Genomic DNA, 16,800 nt, shown 5'->3' with positions numbered 1-16,800 from the left:
TTGGCCCTGCAGATGGAGTTCCTAAAAACCCCCCAAGGCTTTCCAGGCTAGGACATTAAAACAATTATCCTCGTGGTTACTATGATGGCTTTTCTCATAAGCTAGCAAAAAAGACCATATATAGGAAACAACCAAGGTACCTGGACCATCATCCCTGGTGTATAGTCTTCATCAAGGACGAGTGTGGAGCCATACCAGAAGGCCAGCGCATAACAAAGGAAGATGAGGCACCATGTGTATCCAGTAAAGAATCCCATCACCATTCCCTTTCTAATTCCCCAGCGCTGGGCAAACACAAGATTTTTCTCATACCTGTAAACAGAAAAGGTTTGATGCCATCTGAGCAGCTCAAGGTCTACTGAGAGTGGGGACTGACTCTTACATGAACTCTGGTGCCCCATATTTGACCACCTCCCCTTGGTGGGGAGGCCTGGTGGCACTCAGAGAAAGAATAAGCAGGCTACCAAGATGAGACTTGATAGCCTATGACCATATAGTGGGGGAGGAGGTCCCCCTCAGTCACAGACATAGGGGAGGAGAATAGGGTGAAAGTGGAAGGGAGGGAGGAACAAGAGGATACAAGGGATGGGATAATTGAGACGTAATATGAATAAATTAATTGAAAAATGGGGCCCTGGTGAGAGTTTCATTCAGTGACTGCAGATTCTTAGGTTGGCTGCAGCTTGGATGAGGAACAGTGAAATAAACTACGCCCTGAGAAAAACTTTTCTCTTTTAATAAATGCCTTTGTTTAAGATCTATTACTATTTACATTTAACATATTTCTTTGGAATATATATCATGTTTTCTATCAGTAAATAAGGCAATTATGTCCAAGTCAACGGGTTAAATTAGTCCACATGGTGAGTTCCAGGCCAGCCAAGACTACTTAGTGAGACTGTGTCTTAAACAAAACAACAAGCAAACCAAATGCTCAAAAATATTAACTAAATTACAAAAATAAATACAATCTTTCCCCCCTTTTTCTTTCTTTCTTTCTTCTTTTTCAACCATGGAGTTTCTCTGTGTAACCCTGGGTGTCCTGGAACTTGTTGTGTAGACCAAGGTGGCATCAAACTCAGGAGAATTGCCTGCCTCTTTCTTCCAAGTGCTGGGATTAAAGGCATGTGCCATCACTGCCCCAATATAAAATCATATTTTGGACAACTGCATTAGTTTTGCAAATTCTATTTTTACTGTTATTAAAAATGAGTCTGTAGGATGATTTATCATAATTTATCAGTGTTAAATTTTGTTTGATTAAATAAAAATGTATTAAAGTGCATTTAGCAGCACAGTAGCTTCACAAAATATGTTCAAGTTAAAAAATAATGTGTCGGGGCTGTCAAGATGACCCAGTGAGTGAAGCAGTAAGCCCCAGGACCTAAGTTTGACCTCTGGGACCTCTGGGACCCATACATTAGATTGTCCTCTAACCTGCACAATTCTGTTCTGAACACATTTGTTTCTCCCCATAAAACAAATAAAATATAATTTTAAAAATTGAGAAAAGTGGAATTGCATCTTAGATCACAATGTCCTTCCTTCCTTCCTTCCTTCTTTCCTTCTTTCCATCTTTTTTCTTCTTTCTTTTCTTTTTCTTTTTAGCATAATAGAAAAAACAACCAATTTTAATATATGGTAATATCTTCATGCCTCCAGTTTTCTTTGTGCTGAGACCACAAGCATGAGTCACCGTGTTAGGCTCCCTTGGTCTTTGAAAATAAATTAAATTAATTTTTGTTAATGCATTAAAAATGAAGCATCATACTTAATGATGGAATAAAACGCACTGCTTTGATGCATGTTCACACTGTTTAATGTTTAAATCAGAGTATATAAACATATGTTCTCAGTCATTTATCAACTGGGTGTGGGAGCAAACTAGGGATTCTAGCACTAGGGAATCAGAGGTTGGAAGATTCCAAGTTTAGGGACAGCCCTGGCTACGTAGCAAATAAAAGTCAGCCTGGGCTACAGAGTGGAAAAACAAACAAGCAATCAATCAACAAGCCCCAAGGCAAACTTTCAAAATATGCGATACAATGCAGCACATAGCTATCTAAGGTTGAACCCTGTTAGCACAGCGGAGCTTTCTTCCAATTGTAATTTCAAATACGTTGGTCACCCTTTCTCCACCCATCCCTGCCTGCTACTCTGGAAGCCATTGTTCTACTATTAGCTTCTACGTTATCATTTTTAGATTCTTTATATGTAAATGCAGTTCTGCAGGTCTTCCTCAGCCTGCCTTATTTCACTCAACTACACACGTTGTTACAAATAACAAAATTTTGTTCCTTTTATGACCAATTAATAGACACTAAGGTCGGCTCTATTCCTTAGCTCTTATGAACACAACTACAATAAACATGGATGCGCAGACGTCTGTTACACACACTGATTTCATTTCCTTTGGGCATGTCCCCAGGAGTAGGATTGTTGCATCAGATGGTTATTCTCATTTTAATTTATTGAGGAACTTCTTTGCTGTCTTACGTAATATATCCACTCTTTTGTATTTCTACCAACACTGTGCAAGGGTTCCCTTTGCTCCGTGTCCTCATTACCTTACTATCTTCAGCCGTTTTGCCAAAAGTTGTTCTTGCTAGGGTAAGGTAGTATTGCATGCTGGTTTTGGGTTGCGTTTCCCTGGCAACTAGTCAGCGTGATGCAACTGTTTTAATAGACTTTACTCTGTGTGTGTGTGTGTGTGTGTGTGTGTGTGTGTGTGTGTGTGTTGTTGTTGTTGTTGTTGTTGTTTTCTTTGCCAACTGTCTATTTCGCCCTATTGCTCATCTTCAAGTTGGATTAATCATTATGTTACTAGCGAGCTGTTAAAAGTTTTTTACATACTCTCTATGCTAATTGCCTTGTCCAATGCAGAGGCTGCATATGTCTTCTCCCTTTGTGATGGCCATCTTTTCTGTGAGTTGTTTCCTTTGTGTCTGGGAGATTTTTAATGTGATGTAAGGTACCATTCATTTATTTTTGTTGACTTTTCTTGTCCTTTGCATTTCTGTGCTGTCTGTGGTAGTGTCTCTGTTGGCTTTTCTTTAATGGCAGAAAATGCTGCTGAAGGCTGATATATGCCTTCATATGCATACTTTGTATCATCAGAATTTGAAACAAGTTTCTTGCCTCTCTCAGCTCCCTAAGAGCACCTCTAAAAGAATATTGTACTGGGTATGGTAGCACATACATTTCATTCCAGGACTCAGGTGACTGAGGCAGGAGACCATGAGCTCAAGGCCACCCTGGTCTATATAGCAAAATCTACAAGGGAAAATCAAATCCCAAAACATTGCCTTAGACTTTTTTTTTTTATATAACTCTGGTCATCAACATTTGCTGATCCACCTCTCGAACTAAATGTCCCTTCATATTGCTCTAAATGCTAATGGATCTGCCACTTTGTATAAAATGAAAACAATTCAGGGGACTGTACTGATCTTTAAAATTCAAGAAACCAACAGACATTCAAAATAACCAACCTTTCAACCTCTTTATTCTCACCACCAAAAGCAGCCACTGTTCGAATAGATGAAAGGACTTCATCAGCAACAGACCCTGCCTTGGCATACGCCCTCAACTCAAGCTCTGTGAACTTGGACACACTCTAAAAGCCAAAGGAACAAAAGGAAAGTTAGCCTGTCAGACAGTGATTCACTGAACAACATCGACAGGTGTCAAGGTTTACCAAAATATTAGATTTTTCACTCTAACAAAAGAGGAAAACACCTGGTCCGAGATTGTTAAACATCATCCATGGATGTTTGGATTTGGGTGTATTAAAATAACATTAAAGTATGTCTCAGTGAAAATGTCCTTACAGAGTTAAGTGCCCTCAAATCTGGGAACAGTAATGTTTCAGTTGTTATGCTAATGAGGCCCCTAGGCCAAACTGTGGGGTATTCCTTTGCTATTGGGAAGAAACCATTGCAGAATTTACAAACATCCGAGGCAAAGACTGGCTGACAGTCCAGTCCTGGGGTCCAGTGACGAATTCTTCAAGGAGAAGGGAGCCCTTCTTTCTCCAGTGCTACAGCTCAGAATTCATAGCCAGTCTCAGCAGATCTTCTGTGAAGTAGACGGTGAGCTCGGGTGTGTGTTTTATTTCATGTGAATCAGGACTTATAAACTTAGGGTAGTGGGAGGGCTTTGGGGAATGAATGCACGTTGTTGGCCACGACTTAGGATGCTGGCAAGGCTCTATTAGCTTAGGGAAAGATAACAGGTGACAAGCTTATGTCACTGACCACCTGTAACCACCTTGGGGTTGTGTCATGTGCTCATGAGGCAGGCACAGAAACAAAGAGAGAACATTGTCCTACACCTTCCAGTCTCAGGATGAGATTTTAAATCTCAAGGTTGAGATTGTGGGGTTTGAACAAGGCCCATCTCAGCAGTTCTGTGCCAGTTTCCCTGGAGGCACGGTCCACAAGCCCCACCTAAATGTACATCTTCCCATGGATCTAAGTAAAGAATCAAAACACAACAAACAACAAAAATTCTTACCAGACCTATGATGGCTGCCCCAAGCCCAATGAGAGGGCTGACAGCGAGAATAACCAAGGTCAGTTTCCAACCCGTGTAGAACCCTATGAGGAACCCGCAGAGAGCCGTCGTCATTCGCTGGATGAAAAGGGCCAACTGGTCAGCAATGGCTTCACTGATTTTATTAATATCACTAGAAACAAGAGAGATCAATCAATACAACTGAATCCGGTCATTTCAGGTGCTTGGTAAAACAGTTCACCCTCTCTTTCTCATACACTGTCTCTCTTCAATGAGAAGCGAGGGCTAACTTCTCAAACCTCCCAGAATTTCTCAAACCTTGGGAGGTTTCAGACTTCTCTCCTTATAGTCAGCTGTGTGTGTCTTAACTCAGCTTTGCAAGCTAAGGTGGATTTTGAGCATAGGGGGTCATCCCCAGGAAAAACTCATGTCACCTCCCTGTGTCTCCATAGCAGAGTAATTAATAATGTATAGTCTGTCTGCCTGTTTGCCTGTCTATATAGCTGTCTTTTTTTGTATCTACATGATTTCTCTTTCTCTTCCCCCACCCCGTGTGTGTGTGTGTGTGTGTGTGTGTGTGTGTGTGTCTGTCTGTCTGTCTGTCTGTCTATGTTTATTATATTCTACTTGTAGACAGTAGAGACTGGTGGCTAAGAACAGAGACTCTGGAACCACAGTCTGAATTTGAATACAAGCTCTACTTGGGAAAATTATTCAATTTGTGCATCAGTTTCCTCATCTATAAGAAGATGATAATAGCTGAACCTGCCTGGAGTGTCCAGTAGTTAATATGTGCAAGCATGCAGAGCAGTACCCTGTATAATGAGCAACCAATACATGTTAGCTTGGATCACTCCTTTGCTCAGCTTATGCCTGCTACCAGGCTTCATAGTGCTCCAGAGCTCCGGAGCAAAGATGGAAAGTATTCCAGAAATTGGTTGAATATAATTCCATTAAACTCATAAACCTGAGAGCATTCCCTTAATTTCTTGTCTAGATGGAGCAAAGAGGGTTTGGGACTTAATAGCAAGAAGGACCACAAGGCATTACCCAGAACTTAACCATTGTATTCTAGTGAGGTTAAGAGCCTGTTGGTAGTCACCAAGAGTGAAGGGAAAGGAAGTGCTGCATTCTAGATGGCTGAACTTCCATTTGGATGTTATTGGCAGACAGGGTCTGCAGGGGTGTTTCCAGGTTCTCTTGCCTCTTGTTGAGAGAACTGAAAATAAGGGCTCACATAAATTTGCAAAAGAAGTAAGGTAGATTTATTCAGACTCAAGTGATAGTATTGAGTATGGAGGACTATCACTGTCAAGACTGTGTAGGCCACATAGTTAAGAGTATGCGAGGGCCCCATCTCACACGGCTTGGAACCTGTTTTTATGGGAAAAGAGCGACTGGTTACTAAGGAGCATAGTTTGGATGGTTCTCTGTTTTCATTGATAGATCTTGGCACTGTTTATTCTTCCCACTAGATATGTCTCTTCCTGTAATGCATGACTCCGATCCTGTGCACGCCCAGGTGTGCATAGGCATAAGATGGTAAATAGAGGATCTTTCCCAAGTTTGCTTGAGGACACAGTTTTGCTTTACTGAGCAGGTTCTCAAAAGCATGTCAGGCCCTTCCACTCTTCACACCCACATATAATTTCAGGAGGAGCTGTCCAAGTTTGACAGTTGTTAAGGGAGGAGAAACTTAACCCATTGTTCAGAGAGCTCTGTATGTGTAGTCGATACAAGTGATATTCCAGGCTTGTTATTTGCGTTCTTCAAAAGTGTGTGTGTGTGTGTGTGTGTGTGTGTGTGTGTGTGTGTGTGTGTGTGTGACTTGAAAGTAAAGGAACTAGGCTGCCAAGTGCACTATTGTAAGAAGGAGGGTATGTATACCCCAAACCAAACAGAGTCTCATGTCACCAAGCATGCCTCATGCCTGCCTCATTGTCACAATACACTGACTTTTGCAGGGCTTTGAAGTTCAGTTTAGCAGGGTCCAACTACTTGAAGCTGTTTTTTAGGTCTCTTTGTTTGGGTTTTTTTGTTTGTTTGTTTGTTTGTTTGTTTGCTAGCTTGCTTTTTGGTTTTGGTTTTAGTTTTGTTTCTTTGTTTTGGTGTGTGTTTAATTGTTTTATTTTGTTTTGTTTTTAACTTTATCAAACTACTTGTAGAATTTACTTTTGGGTTTCTTTCTGGGCCTTCATAGACACTGCCAAATAATTCCTTCTAAGTGTACTTTTTCCATGTGTATGTAGGTTGTCATATCCATCTTCCAGTTTTACCTTATGTCAAATAATATTATATATCTAACTCTCTCCTGTAATAATTCACATCTAATATTTTGATCAATGGTCTATAGACAAAAAATTGTATACCCTGACTTTTTAGTAATTATATTATAATCTATGAAAATGCCATACCTAAGAAAGTCTTAGTTCTTTTTATTTATTAAGCCAACATGTCAAGTAGCCCAGGCTGGCCTTGAGTACCCTATATAGTCAACACTGGCCTTGAACTTCTGATCTTCCTGCTTCTGCCTCTCACCTACTAGGCTAACAAATTTGGGAAGCCATGCTTGCCAATCTGAGACAGAGCAAAACAAATCTAAACCAAAATTGTTATCAAATTGTTACTTAGGTTACAGCCATGAGGCTTTTAAAAAAAAAAATCTAAGTGATACATTATAACATAGTTGTCCCCGCTACTTACTCAGAGAATCTTGAATTCAGTTCTCCCACAGAAGTGCAGTCAAACCATCCAATTTCCATTCTCATTATTCTCCGAAAGTAAATTTTCCTCATTTTCTTAATCTGACGAGCCCCAGCGATGACCCAGAACTTTATCTGGAAATGGACAAAGGTGTGGTTGGCACGGTAGTGTTAAACAGAGTTAAGCAGATTTGTCTGGTCTTTCTCCTAGTTCTTAAAAAAAAACAAAAAAACAAAAAAACACTTCCCATGTTTATGGCTGGGACTGACTGAAAAAAAAAGAAGGAAACCATTCACAAAGTGTCTCTTCTTGGGCACTAAAGTATGAGCTCTGACACTCCCTGCTAATGGAGCAGTAAGTGGAACCTCCCTGGCAAAGATCCAGCTTGAACTCCAGTTCTAGCAGGCGGACAGGCCGCCATCTTTGAGTTTCACCTGTTGCGTTTCACTGCCTCCATCAGGTGAAACCAGGTCACAGAGCCCATGCTAAGACACAGATGCTCTCTATTTATTCTATTTGCACACCACTTCTCAGCTTTCTTCTTGTGTATATATACACCCATGTGTAGTGTTCAAGAAATGATTTGGGAACAATGTGAGCCCAAAACCATGATCCAAGCAGAGAATCTCATTTGCTGATAGATTTCCCCTAATTAAAGGGGGCGGGTCATGAAAATTGAAGCCAGAATAAGTGGAAAACTCACTATCTTTTTTTTTTCTTTTTTCTTTCTTTCTTTCTTTCAACAGAAGATGACAAAATATGAAATACTTTTCTTTCTAAATAAAATTTAAGTAACCTTAAAGCACACTTCCTCATTCCCCAGGCTGAGACGAACCCGGCAGTAGGGGAATCAGGGAGGCAGGACACTAGGCAGGAAAGTCTAGGACTCTCAGTTTCCCCGCACAGTAACTCGCATCCCATTTAGCTGTTGTCTGAACCTTCCCCACTCTCTCACATCGTTGAAGAACTGCAGTTCTTAGGGCTTCTGAACAGCTGAAAAGCTAACAGCAACACTTCCCGCTTCCCCACAGTGTCTACGAAGCCAGAGGTTGGTCTGTAAGTAAAATGGAGGTGCTACTAACTTGCATGTATCCTAGGATAAGGACAGCCAGGCCGACTCCTGCATAGATGGCAGAGAACTTGGTCATTTCATCTTCAATGTCCACCAAGCTTTAAAAAGAGGGCAAAGTGCTGAGGTTTACAAGTAGGATCCAGCTATCAAAGGTAGCACTGGTAGGTCTAGAAGGCTTTTGAATAAATTTACTATACATTTTTATTAACTATTCACATGCAGAGAAAGGTTTTAGCAAGCCAGTTGGGCTGCCTGGAAAGACTATTCTAAAAAGAAGTGAGCTGTCGATCAAGAGCTAACTGTTGACACCTTTAGGAAAGTAAGACAGAATTTCACACTCTCCATCTCAGAGTGGCCCCTCCCGGTAGCCTTTACTTTCTGCTGATTACACTCAGGAAGCTTCTCTCACTGAGGTTACTTCACAGGTTGATGGAGAAGTACTTGCAGGGAGCCTTAAAACAGCCCCTTAACTTCCACCCCACCGCGACCCCTCGCCCGGAGCTGTCATGCTGTGACACAGGAACTTGGATTGGCAGAACCAGGCAAAGGAGGGAAAAAAAATAATCCAAAACTGCTTTCAGAAAATAAGGGACTTCTGTGATCAGAGAAACGTCATATTTGTTGACGACAATGCTGGTCTTTAACTGCTAGTTAAACGCACGGATCCCACGGAGACAGAAGAGGAAAGGTTCTTTAGTGCGCATGCCCCTTCCTGCATGATTTCAGGTATCTGCCTTCCTCCGATAAACTGAGCTTCTCTTTCATGGAAAAGATCATTTTCTCTTTTTGTGCTGTGCTTCAGATTTCAAGTGTAGACTCTCAGGCTCTATCCTAGAACATGAAAGTGGTCATATATACAGCAATACAAATTGATAGTTTTGAAAAATATTTAAGTCAATGGGTCTCTTGGGTTCACTTTCTTATACTTTTCTTTTTACTGCTCCCCCCCACCCCATGAGCTTATAGTTACCCTGATATGATATGATCAGAAGTTATCTTTTTTCTGTTGAATTTCTTTCCATCTTTATTTTTAAAAAAATAGACGTACTTATTTTTGTGGACAGATTTCTAATATTGTCCGTCCTCCTTCAATACCACACGGTCTCTACTGATGTAGCTAAAATTAATATTGATATTTGTATGCTTGTTTTATTTTTAGTGAGCTTTAACTCTATTCTTTTGTCTTTCAACATAGATTTTTAAGTAATCTTGCCTATACTGTAATAAAAGTAAGTGTCCAACAATTTCTCAATGAAAAAAATACAGCATATATACACAATAAAATTCTACTCAGCCTTTAAAAAGAAGAGAACTGTCGCAGACATGATCACTAGGCATCCAGAGCAGCTGTTGAGGCTTTGCTTGACAAAGTCCAAAGATCTCTGGCTGGTCACCACTGTTCCTAAATATTATGTATGGTCCACGTGTAATGTTACTTAGAAATCTGCTATTTCTCCTACAACTGTTTCTCTCTTTATTTCTCGACCCTAAGGAAAATCATACAGGGAAATTTTTTTTTCCCACAGAGAATGTTGAAAGAGGGCATCTGGCCAAAAGGCTTGAGACAAGGAGAGAGGTTTTTTTTGCTCTGACTGTGAGCACCCAAGCAGAAACTACATGAAAGAAAGTTAAGACCTTGACATAACAGTACCTGGCTAGATACTGTTACCTGTAGAAACATTTCTTTAGATTCCGCTTTGAGAGCAATAGAAGGTGGGCTTGAAACATCAGGTTTTACAGATATTTTACAATGAAGGACCCCTTGGAAATTAGCTGAGGCTTGGATAGCACACCTGTTGGCTTGGGACTGGAAGTAGGTCAAGTTTTTTCTTTAGAGAACATTTAAGTCAAGCTATGTTGCTACGACCATCTTGTAAACACATTGGCTTTAGCCTGGGGAATTTTATGATTAAACTTTTCCATGCATTGTTTAAAAAATAACAATCAGGTCATGCTGACCACTGCTTGGAAATTGATTGATTTTTTTTGTTGTAGGTCACAGGACGTTTTGTATTTCCTTATTACTCTGTTGATTTTTGACTGCCCTAGTGATTGGAAAGATGGGGGAAAATCATAATGTAATCTGTAACGAAAAAAAATTGAACTTCGTTTCAATAAAATACTGGGGTTGGCCCAAGGGGAAGGAAAACCAAGTAACAGATGTGAGAGAGTAAGCTAGAGTGAGGTGAGGGACAGAAAGGAGATGGGTAGGTGGGGAATGGCAAGACAGGTAGGTAGCAGCAGGCAAGAAAATCAGAAAGGTAGGTAGCAACAGGCAAGGTTAAATGCAGAACTCTGAGAATATACAAAAATAAAACAAGACACCTGCATGGCACATTTTAAGTGGACGGATTTGTGTGTGCGAATAGTTTTTCTGTACCTCCAATATCCCCCAGTATATTTAGTGCTTCCCAAGCTTAACCAAGGTCTATGTGACTAAAAGAATATCCCAGAAATTACAGAGCATATCTTCCATAATTAAGTTGTTAAAAATGTGACTCGTACTTTTTTAAGATTCTAAGTGAGGAGGGGGTAGAAAAATTACACTATGATGTTTTCTCTCATCAGATTTCTCTCTTTCACTGCTTTGTTTTACTATTTTGAGAAGAAATTCTGGAGATTCTTTGCTCTTTATCAGCATTACTAAGAACTATTTGCAAGAGGTTAGCTGTAACATCCCACCCAATAGAATAATGAGGTATGTGAACTTCAATACAGCAAAAGTAGAAAACCTGCCTGCACATGGATGTCTCTAAAGTTACTGCCTTGTCTTAGAGATCCAAGACCAACACGTCTATTACACTACGTGGCAATATTGTATCCTTAACAATAAGATTTTCCATGAAAGGATCTTGAAAGCGTTGGGTAACCTGGGAGGCGTTTTAACCACTGACACTGGGATCCACCCAACTCCACTTTCACAATCATCTTATCCCACAGAAGATAAACAAGCAGTACTCACAGCGCTGACTGCAATAACTCACAATAAAAATATTTGACTTGTCAAAGGGTTCTTGGTAAAGGATTAACCTAAGAAAGGTATGCCCTAACCCTAACCCGTTTATCTTCCCATATGATTTTTTTTAAAGAGGAAGACAAATGACCATTTTTTTTAACGCATCATCTTTTTTTTTTTTTTATTACACTTTACCAAGTGATCATTTAAATACTTGTATCATGTGAATTCAGCTGAGGCCAATGTTCTTCTGAAAGCTCCAGTTGGCAACATTCATTGAATTCCAGGTATAAATCCTGTTAAGAATGAGCCAGTGAGTGGTAGTAGCTAGAGGGAAATTTTTGCTTATCAGTGTCTGTGCTGTAAACACCAAAGCTAGATTCGCTCTTCAAATTCATCTAACAAATGTCCACCGGCAACTAAGATGCTGGAAATGTCTCAGAATTTGACCTCTCCGTTACTTTAGTGGTTTAATGGTCCAGTATTACCAGTGGCTATGGTGATATCGCTCTCAGAAAAGCAGTTCATTTCTGCCCTCCAAAAGAAGTAAGGAGCTTTAAAGGGCCCATTGAAGTCAGTCTCTTTATAGGAACTTCTGAGCCTCTCAGAAAAACATATCCTTGCAAGCTTAGAGAAATTTAAACATTCAGATGCTAGCAAATTTCTTTCCAATAACTTGACTGGCTAATTTTTTTTTAATTTACTTTTTTAAAATGTGTATGTGCAGTATGTGCAAGTACATATGTTCATATGTGTGAATGTGTGTGAGGGATGGTCAGATACATTTTCACCTTATTTTTGAGACAAGGTCTCTCACTGCTCCTGTGGCCACCAAGCTTAGGGAACCCCCATTCTCTTCCTGACCCTTCCCTCAGCTCTGGGGTTAAAGATACAGACACTGTAATTCTTGGGTGTTATGTGGGTGCTAGGGGTCTGAACTCAGGTCTTCACACTTGAATTGTAAGCACCGACCACTAAATAATCCCCTTGGCCTCTGCTTATTAATTTTTAAAGGATAATTCTGTGTGTTACATAGAATCTTGTGCATCTTCATCATCTAGCACTCACTAATTTATAACCAATATTTTAATGAGTGATCATTGAATGAATGGATGTCTGGCTGACTAGACCAAAGTTTTGCAAAAATAAGGATGTGACTCATAGGATAGTGTATCCTTCCTTGATGCTTCTACAAGTTCATCTTACTTAAATGACATTCAAAATGTTTTGATGGAAGGAATGCAAAGCCCTTGAAGTAGATGATATTATGGAAGAATTTTAATGACTTAGACAAGACCGACAGCTTATATCAACCCTGTCAACATTTCAAAAATTAACATGAAAAATAAGATTTATTTGAAGAAGCCATCCCAAGTGTCTTTGTAGGCAGGATATGCCTTGCCTTTGACTCATGAACTGAGTACATGGATTTATACACGCCAGTGACCATGTCCTGCATCTGAGGCAACACAAGACAGGTGCAAAGTCCACACCACAGCAGTGAGTCAGCCCGCATATACTACAGACTCCCTAATTGCATAGTGCTCGGTGGGTGTATCAGCGACAGCAGTGGCACAATGACTGAGCTGGTCCAGGTTCTGGCTATTTCTTCAGGGCCACCCTTTTGTCATAGTGCCATCACTCACGCTTCTACCGAAACTCAACTATTGGCTATATCTGTTGATTCCTAGTATGATTCCTAGAATGTAGCACGCTCATAAAGAGAAAACAAAGCCAAGGGGCAAAGACAGTGGACAAGAAACTCTTGTCTAGGAAACTCAAATGAGATTTAATCATCTTCTTAGTGGCAACAAACATGGATAATGTCATGCTTGCGCCAGCTTATCGTGAACCAAGTGGCTAACTGTTGGTGTAGCATTTGGTCAGCAATGCCTGTTGATATTTTGAAACCTGGAAGGATGAAAATAACTACAAGGTTAAAGAATTTCTATCAACATGGGTATGTTTGCTCTTCTGTTCTTTTGTATCAGACACCATTCCAACTCAGCCAATACTGTCTTCGCATGTTTTGAATTACAATTTAAGTTACAACAGAAAGAAAATTAGCTCACCCACAGCGTGTTCCATTTGTCATGTTCTGGTTGAAGGAGCTATTGATCCACACAATGGTGTTGTTCATGCACACTTTTCCTGGAATCTTGAGCTCTTGTCTTTCGGTGTCATACTCAACAAAAATATCTGTCATTATACCAAAAATAATAAGCATGCCTGGATACGTCACTCCATGGAGCATTGCACACACGCTTCCCATAAGCATCAGCCAGATGTCGGTCGATGAAGAAAATCGAAACTTGAAAAACAAAGGGTTAAGCGATTATCTATGTGCGAAAAGCAGAGTGTGGGGGTAGGGGGGTTATTTAATTTCACTTAGATTCTGATAGATAGCACTCAACACCAGGTGCCTGGGGGAGCATCTTTGAGCCGTGGTCTTCACACTAATTATGTAAAACCACTTCCTATCAATTGTCTAAAACATCAGACCCTCACACTCCATCCAAAGCTTTGAATCTATTCTTCTCAAGTTAGGAACTGACTTTACTTCCTTGCAAGTCATCATCACAGATGTCATTATGGGCTAGACTTATAAGCATGCAACAATGCAATAAGTTGGCTCTCAAGTCAGAGAACCCATCCAGACAAGGGGCAGATTTATTTATTTATTTATTTATTTATTTATTTTTACATATACATGTATATTATTCCTCATATAGAAACCCCTCTAACCTAAGCCAGCCAGTAGTCACCCACCCCTTTAATCCTAGCTCTGAGGAAGCAGAGGCAGGCAGATTGCAGAGGCAGGCAAATCTCTGAGTTTGAGGCCAGCCTGGTCTACAGACCTAGTTTCAAGACAGCCAAGACTACAGAGAAACCCTGTTTTAAAAACCAAACCAAACAAACAAAAAAAAAGCTTCCATCCTATACAAATGTGTGCTAGACACCTAGGCTATGGAATTTCCGAAGACATCTCATAAGAATGGGCACATATAATCTATTGCTTTAGGGACTGCTGTGAAGATTTTTCTTATTAAAGTTATAGTTGTGAGTCCACTGATTGTATTCCAAGTGGTTATGCTGTTAGTGGTCATGATTTGTGTATTTACTGCACACTGAGTTTCTAGTCACTGTTCATGTTACCGCACAGGTAAAGCTCATGGCTGCATGACTGGTTGCTAGCGTTAAGTCCTGCCAGTATGACTAAAGAGTTGGCGCTTCCTCCCGTATGAATAATTCACAATTGCAAAACCAACCAAATAAATCAGCACAATTGTATTACCAGTTCAAAGAAGCCAACTTGAGTGGCTTCACTTTTCTTCTTCTCATCTTGTAACCTGAGGAGAAAAACGGGTATTTAAAGGTTGTGTTTCCAAAATGGATGAGAACTTCTCCCTATGTGGTGCTTTTCTGAATCTCATTTCTTTATTAAGTATGAATTTCCCCCTCTGGCTGAAAAATTCTGGCCAAATCCAGTATTTTGCGTTCATGAACTCTCAACAACTGCGGGTGCCTGGACAAGTCCTGCACAGAGGTATACCAGGCAACATTACAGCATGGATGGGGGAAAGGCTCACAAGGCCTCACACCTAGTTCAGGAGCTATAGGCAGTAAATAGCAACTGAAGGGGAGGGGCATCTGTGCTCCATTTTCTTCAGGAACGAGACACTTAGTAGATTGCCCATGCTCCAGTAGTCAGCCCTAGACCCATGTGTATATAAGCAACATTAAATCGACTCAATGGGATATTATATATGAGAACCAGAATGAACATATATATTATTATATATATTATGTATTATATATATTCATTCTATTTCTCATGAAACCAGTCACCTACCCATTTGTCTTTGCCAAATGTGCTCCCTCCCAAACTGTGCTTTCTTAGACACCCATGTGGACAGTCACTCTGTCTTCAGACTCTCACTCCAGGTCTCCAGCGTCTTCTCTGCAGGGCCTTCTCTAGCCAAGATTGTTATGCTTTCAATAACACCTACCCTGCCACACACATTCCATCTTATATCTTCATTTCCAATTTACACCCTCTCAGTAGCTACTGTGCAATATGTTTTCTAAATTTATGGGGTTTTTTTTCTATCTCCTCACTAATATGCCCTCCTCAAGAGCCAAGGAGAAAATCTACTCCTATTATTCTGCTAAAGGAACATAGAAATAAAAGACTCCTAATGACATACTGCTCTACCCATAGACCAGAGCAGCACTCGGCCTCATCAGAGAAGCTTCTTATTGCGGCAGATGGGAATTAATGCAGAGACTCACCACTGGAAAACCTGCAAGGAGAAAGAGACTTGGAGCACCCCATCCCTAAATGAGATGTTGTCATCAAAGCCCTCCCCTCTGGGCTCCGGGATCTATGTAGAAGAGGAGCCAGAAGTGATGGGTGACTCCAAGGAACATAGCAGGACTGATACACATGTGGACTCAAAGAGACTGTGTCAGCACACACAAGACCTGCACAGCTTCAAGCCACACAGGATCCTAGCACTGTGAGGAAGAAGTGGACACAGGGTCTCAGCCTTAACCAAGAACTATTGCAATTGATACCTGCTGGCAAAGGAAAAATCTATTTTTTCCAATGGAATGTCACTGGGCATATCAATCACACCCCAGAGCAGGCCCATGCCCAGGAGTAGCTGACTAACGCAAAATTAATTCTATGATTATTAGTTTGCGGTGGGCTTTCTGATTCCTTTTATTTTGTTTTGACATTCTTTGTTTTTTTGTTTGTTTGTTTGTTTGTTTGTTTTGTGAGTTTTTTTGTTTTTTGTTTGTTTTGTTTTAGAAAGATACTTGAGTGGGTAGGAAGATGGAGAGGGTGTGGTAGGAATTGGAGGGGGAAAAACATGATCAAATCAAATTGTATGAAAAAAAATTTAATGGAAAAAAAAAAAGGCCTTTCTCATGGATCTCTGTGAGTTCGAGGCCAGCCTGGTCTACAGAGTGAGCTGCAGAACAGCCAGGGCTGTAAAGAGAAAGAAACCCTGTCTTGAAACAAACAAACAACACCCCCCCCCAAAAAAAAAGAGAGAGAAGAAGAAAGCTTTGTACACACCATGCACAGTAAGTAATGTGTATGAAAATACTCTGCTCTACTTATAAAAAAAAAAAAAAAATCCTGAAATCATTATAGAAAAGATGCTGTGTTGTTGAAACGGCCACTCACCTTGATTTCTTATCATTGTTATCTGTCAGGATGAAAACAATGTATGAAGAGGTCAATGTCAAAGTGCAACACAGTCATAGTTATTAGTCAATCAAGAGCATTTCTTTTTTTTTTTTTTTTTTTTTTTTTTTTTGGTTATTCGAGACAGGGTTTCTCTGTGTAGCCTTGGCCATCCTGGACTCACTTTGTAGACCAAGCTGTCCTTGAACTCACAGCAATCCGCCTGCCTCTGCCTCCCGAGTGCTGGGATTAAAGGCATGCACCACCACGCCTGGCTCTCAAGAGCATTTCTATGAAGTACTTTTATTCATAAAATAATTGCTGCTTCTCTCTGTCTCTTTTTCTATCACCTGTCCC

General features: G+C 40.4%; 1 protein-coding gene across 1 annotated transcript in view; it reads right to left on the bottom strand.

The window, feature by feature from the left end:
* The window catches only part of Abcb11 (ATP binding cassette subfamily B member 11), a 69,771-nt gene that overhangs the window by 50,512 nt on the left and 2,459 nt on the right, over positions 1 to 16,800 (bottom strand). Inside the window, exons 3-10 of the mRNA XM_051166401.1 lie at positions 16,444 to 16,465; positions 14,542 to 14,596; positions 13,319 to 13,557; positions 8,301 to 8,388; positions 7,219 to 7,352; positions 4,516 to 4,687; positions 3,492 to 3,616; positions 141 to 312 (exon numbers count right to left, since the gene is read on the bottom strand). Coding sequence (XP_051022358.1) covers positions 141 to 312; positions 3,492 to 3,616; positions 4,516 to 4,687; positions 7,219 to 7,352; positions 8,301 to 8,388; positions 13,319 to 13,557; positions 14,542 to 14,596; positions 16,444 to 16,465 — 1,007 coding nt within the window. The remainder of the gene's footprint in view (positions 1 to 140; positions 313 to 3,491; positions 3,617 to 4,515; positions 4,688 to 7,218; positions 7,353 to 8,300; positions 8,389 to 13,318; positions 13,558 to 14,541; positions 14,597 to 16,443; positions 16,466 to 16,800) is intronic.

The sequence above is a fragment of the Acomys russatus genome, chromosome 24, assembly GCF_903995435.1.
Source record: "Acomys russatus chromosome 24, mAcoRus1.1, whole genome shotgun sequence".
NCBI classification, from domain to species: Eukaryota; Metazoa; Chordata; class Mammalia; order Rodentia; family Muridae; genus Acomys; species Acomys russatus.
This window is presented reverse-complemented; position numbering and strand designations above follow the sequence as displayed.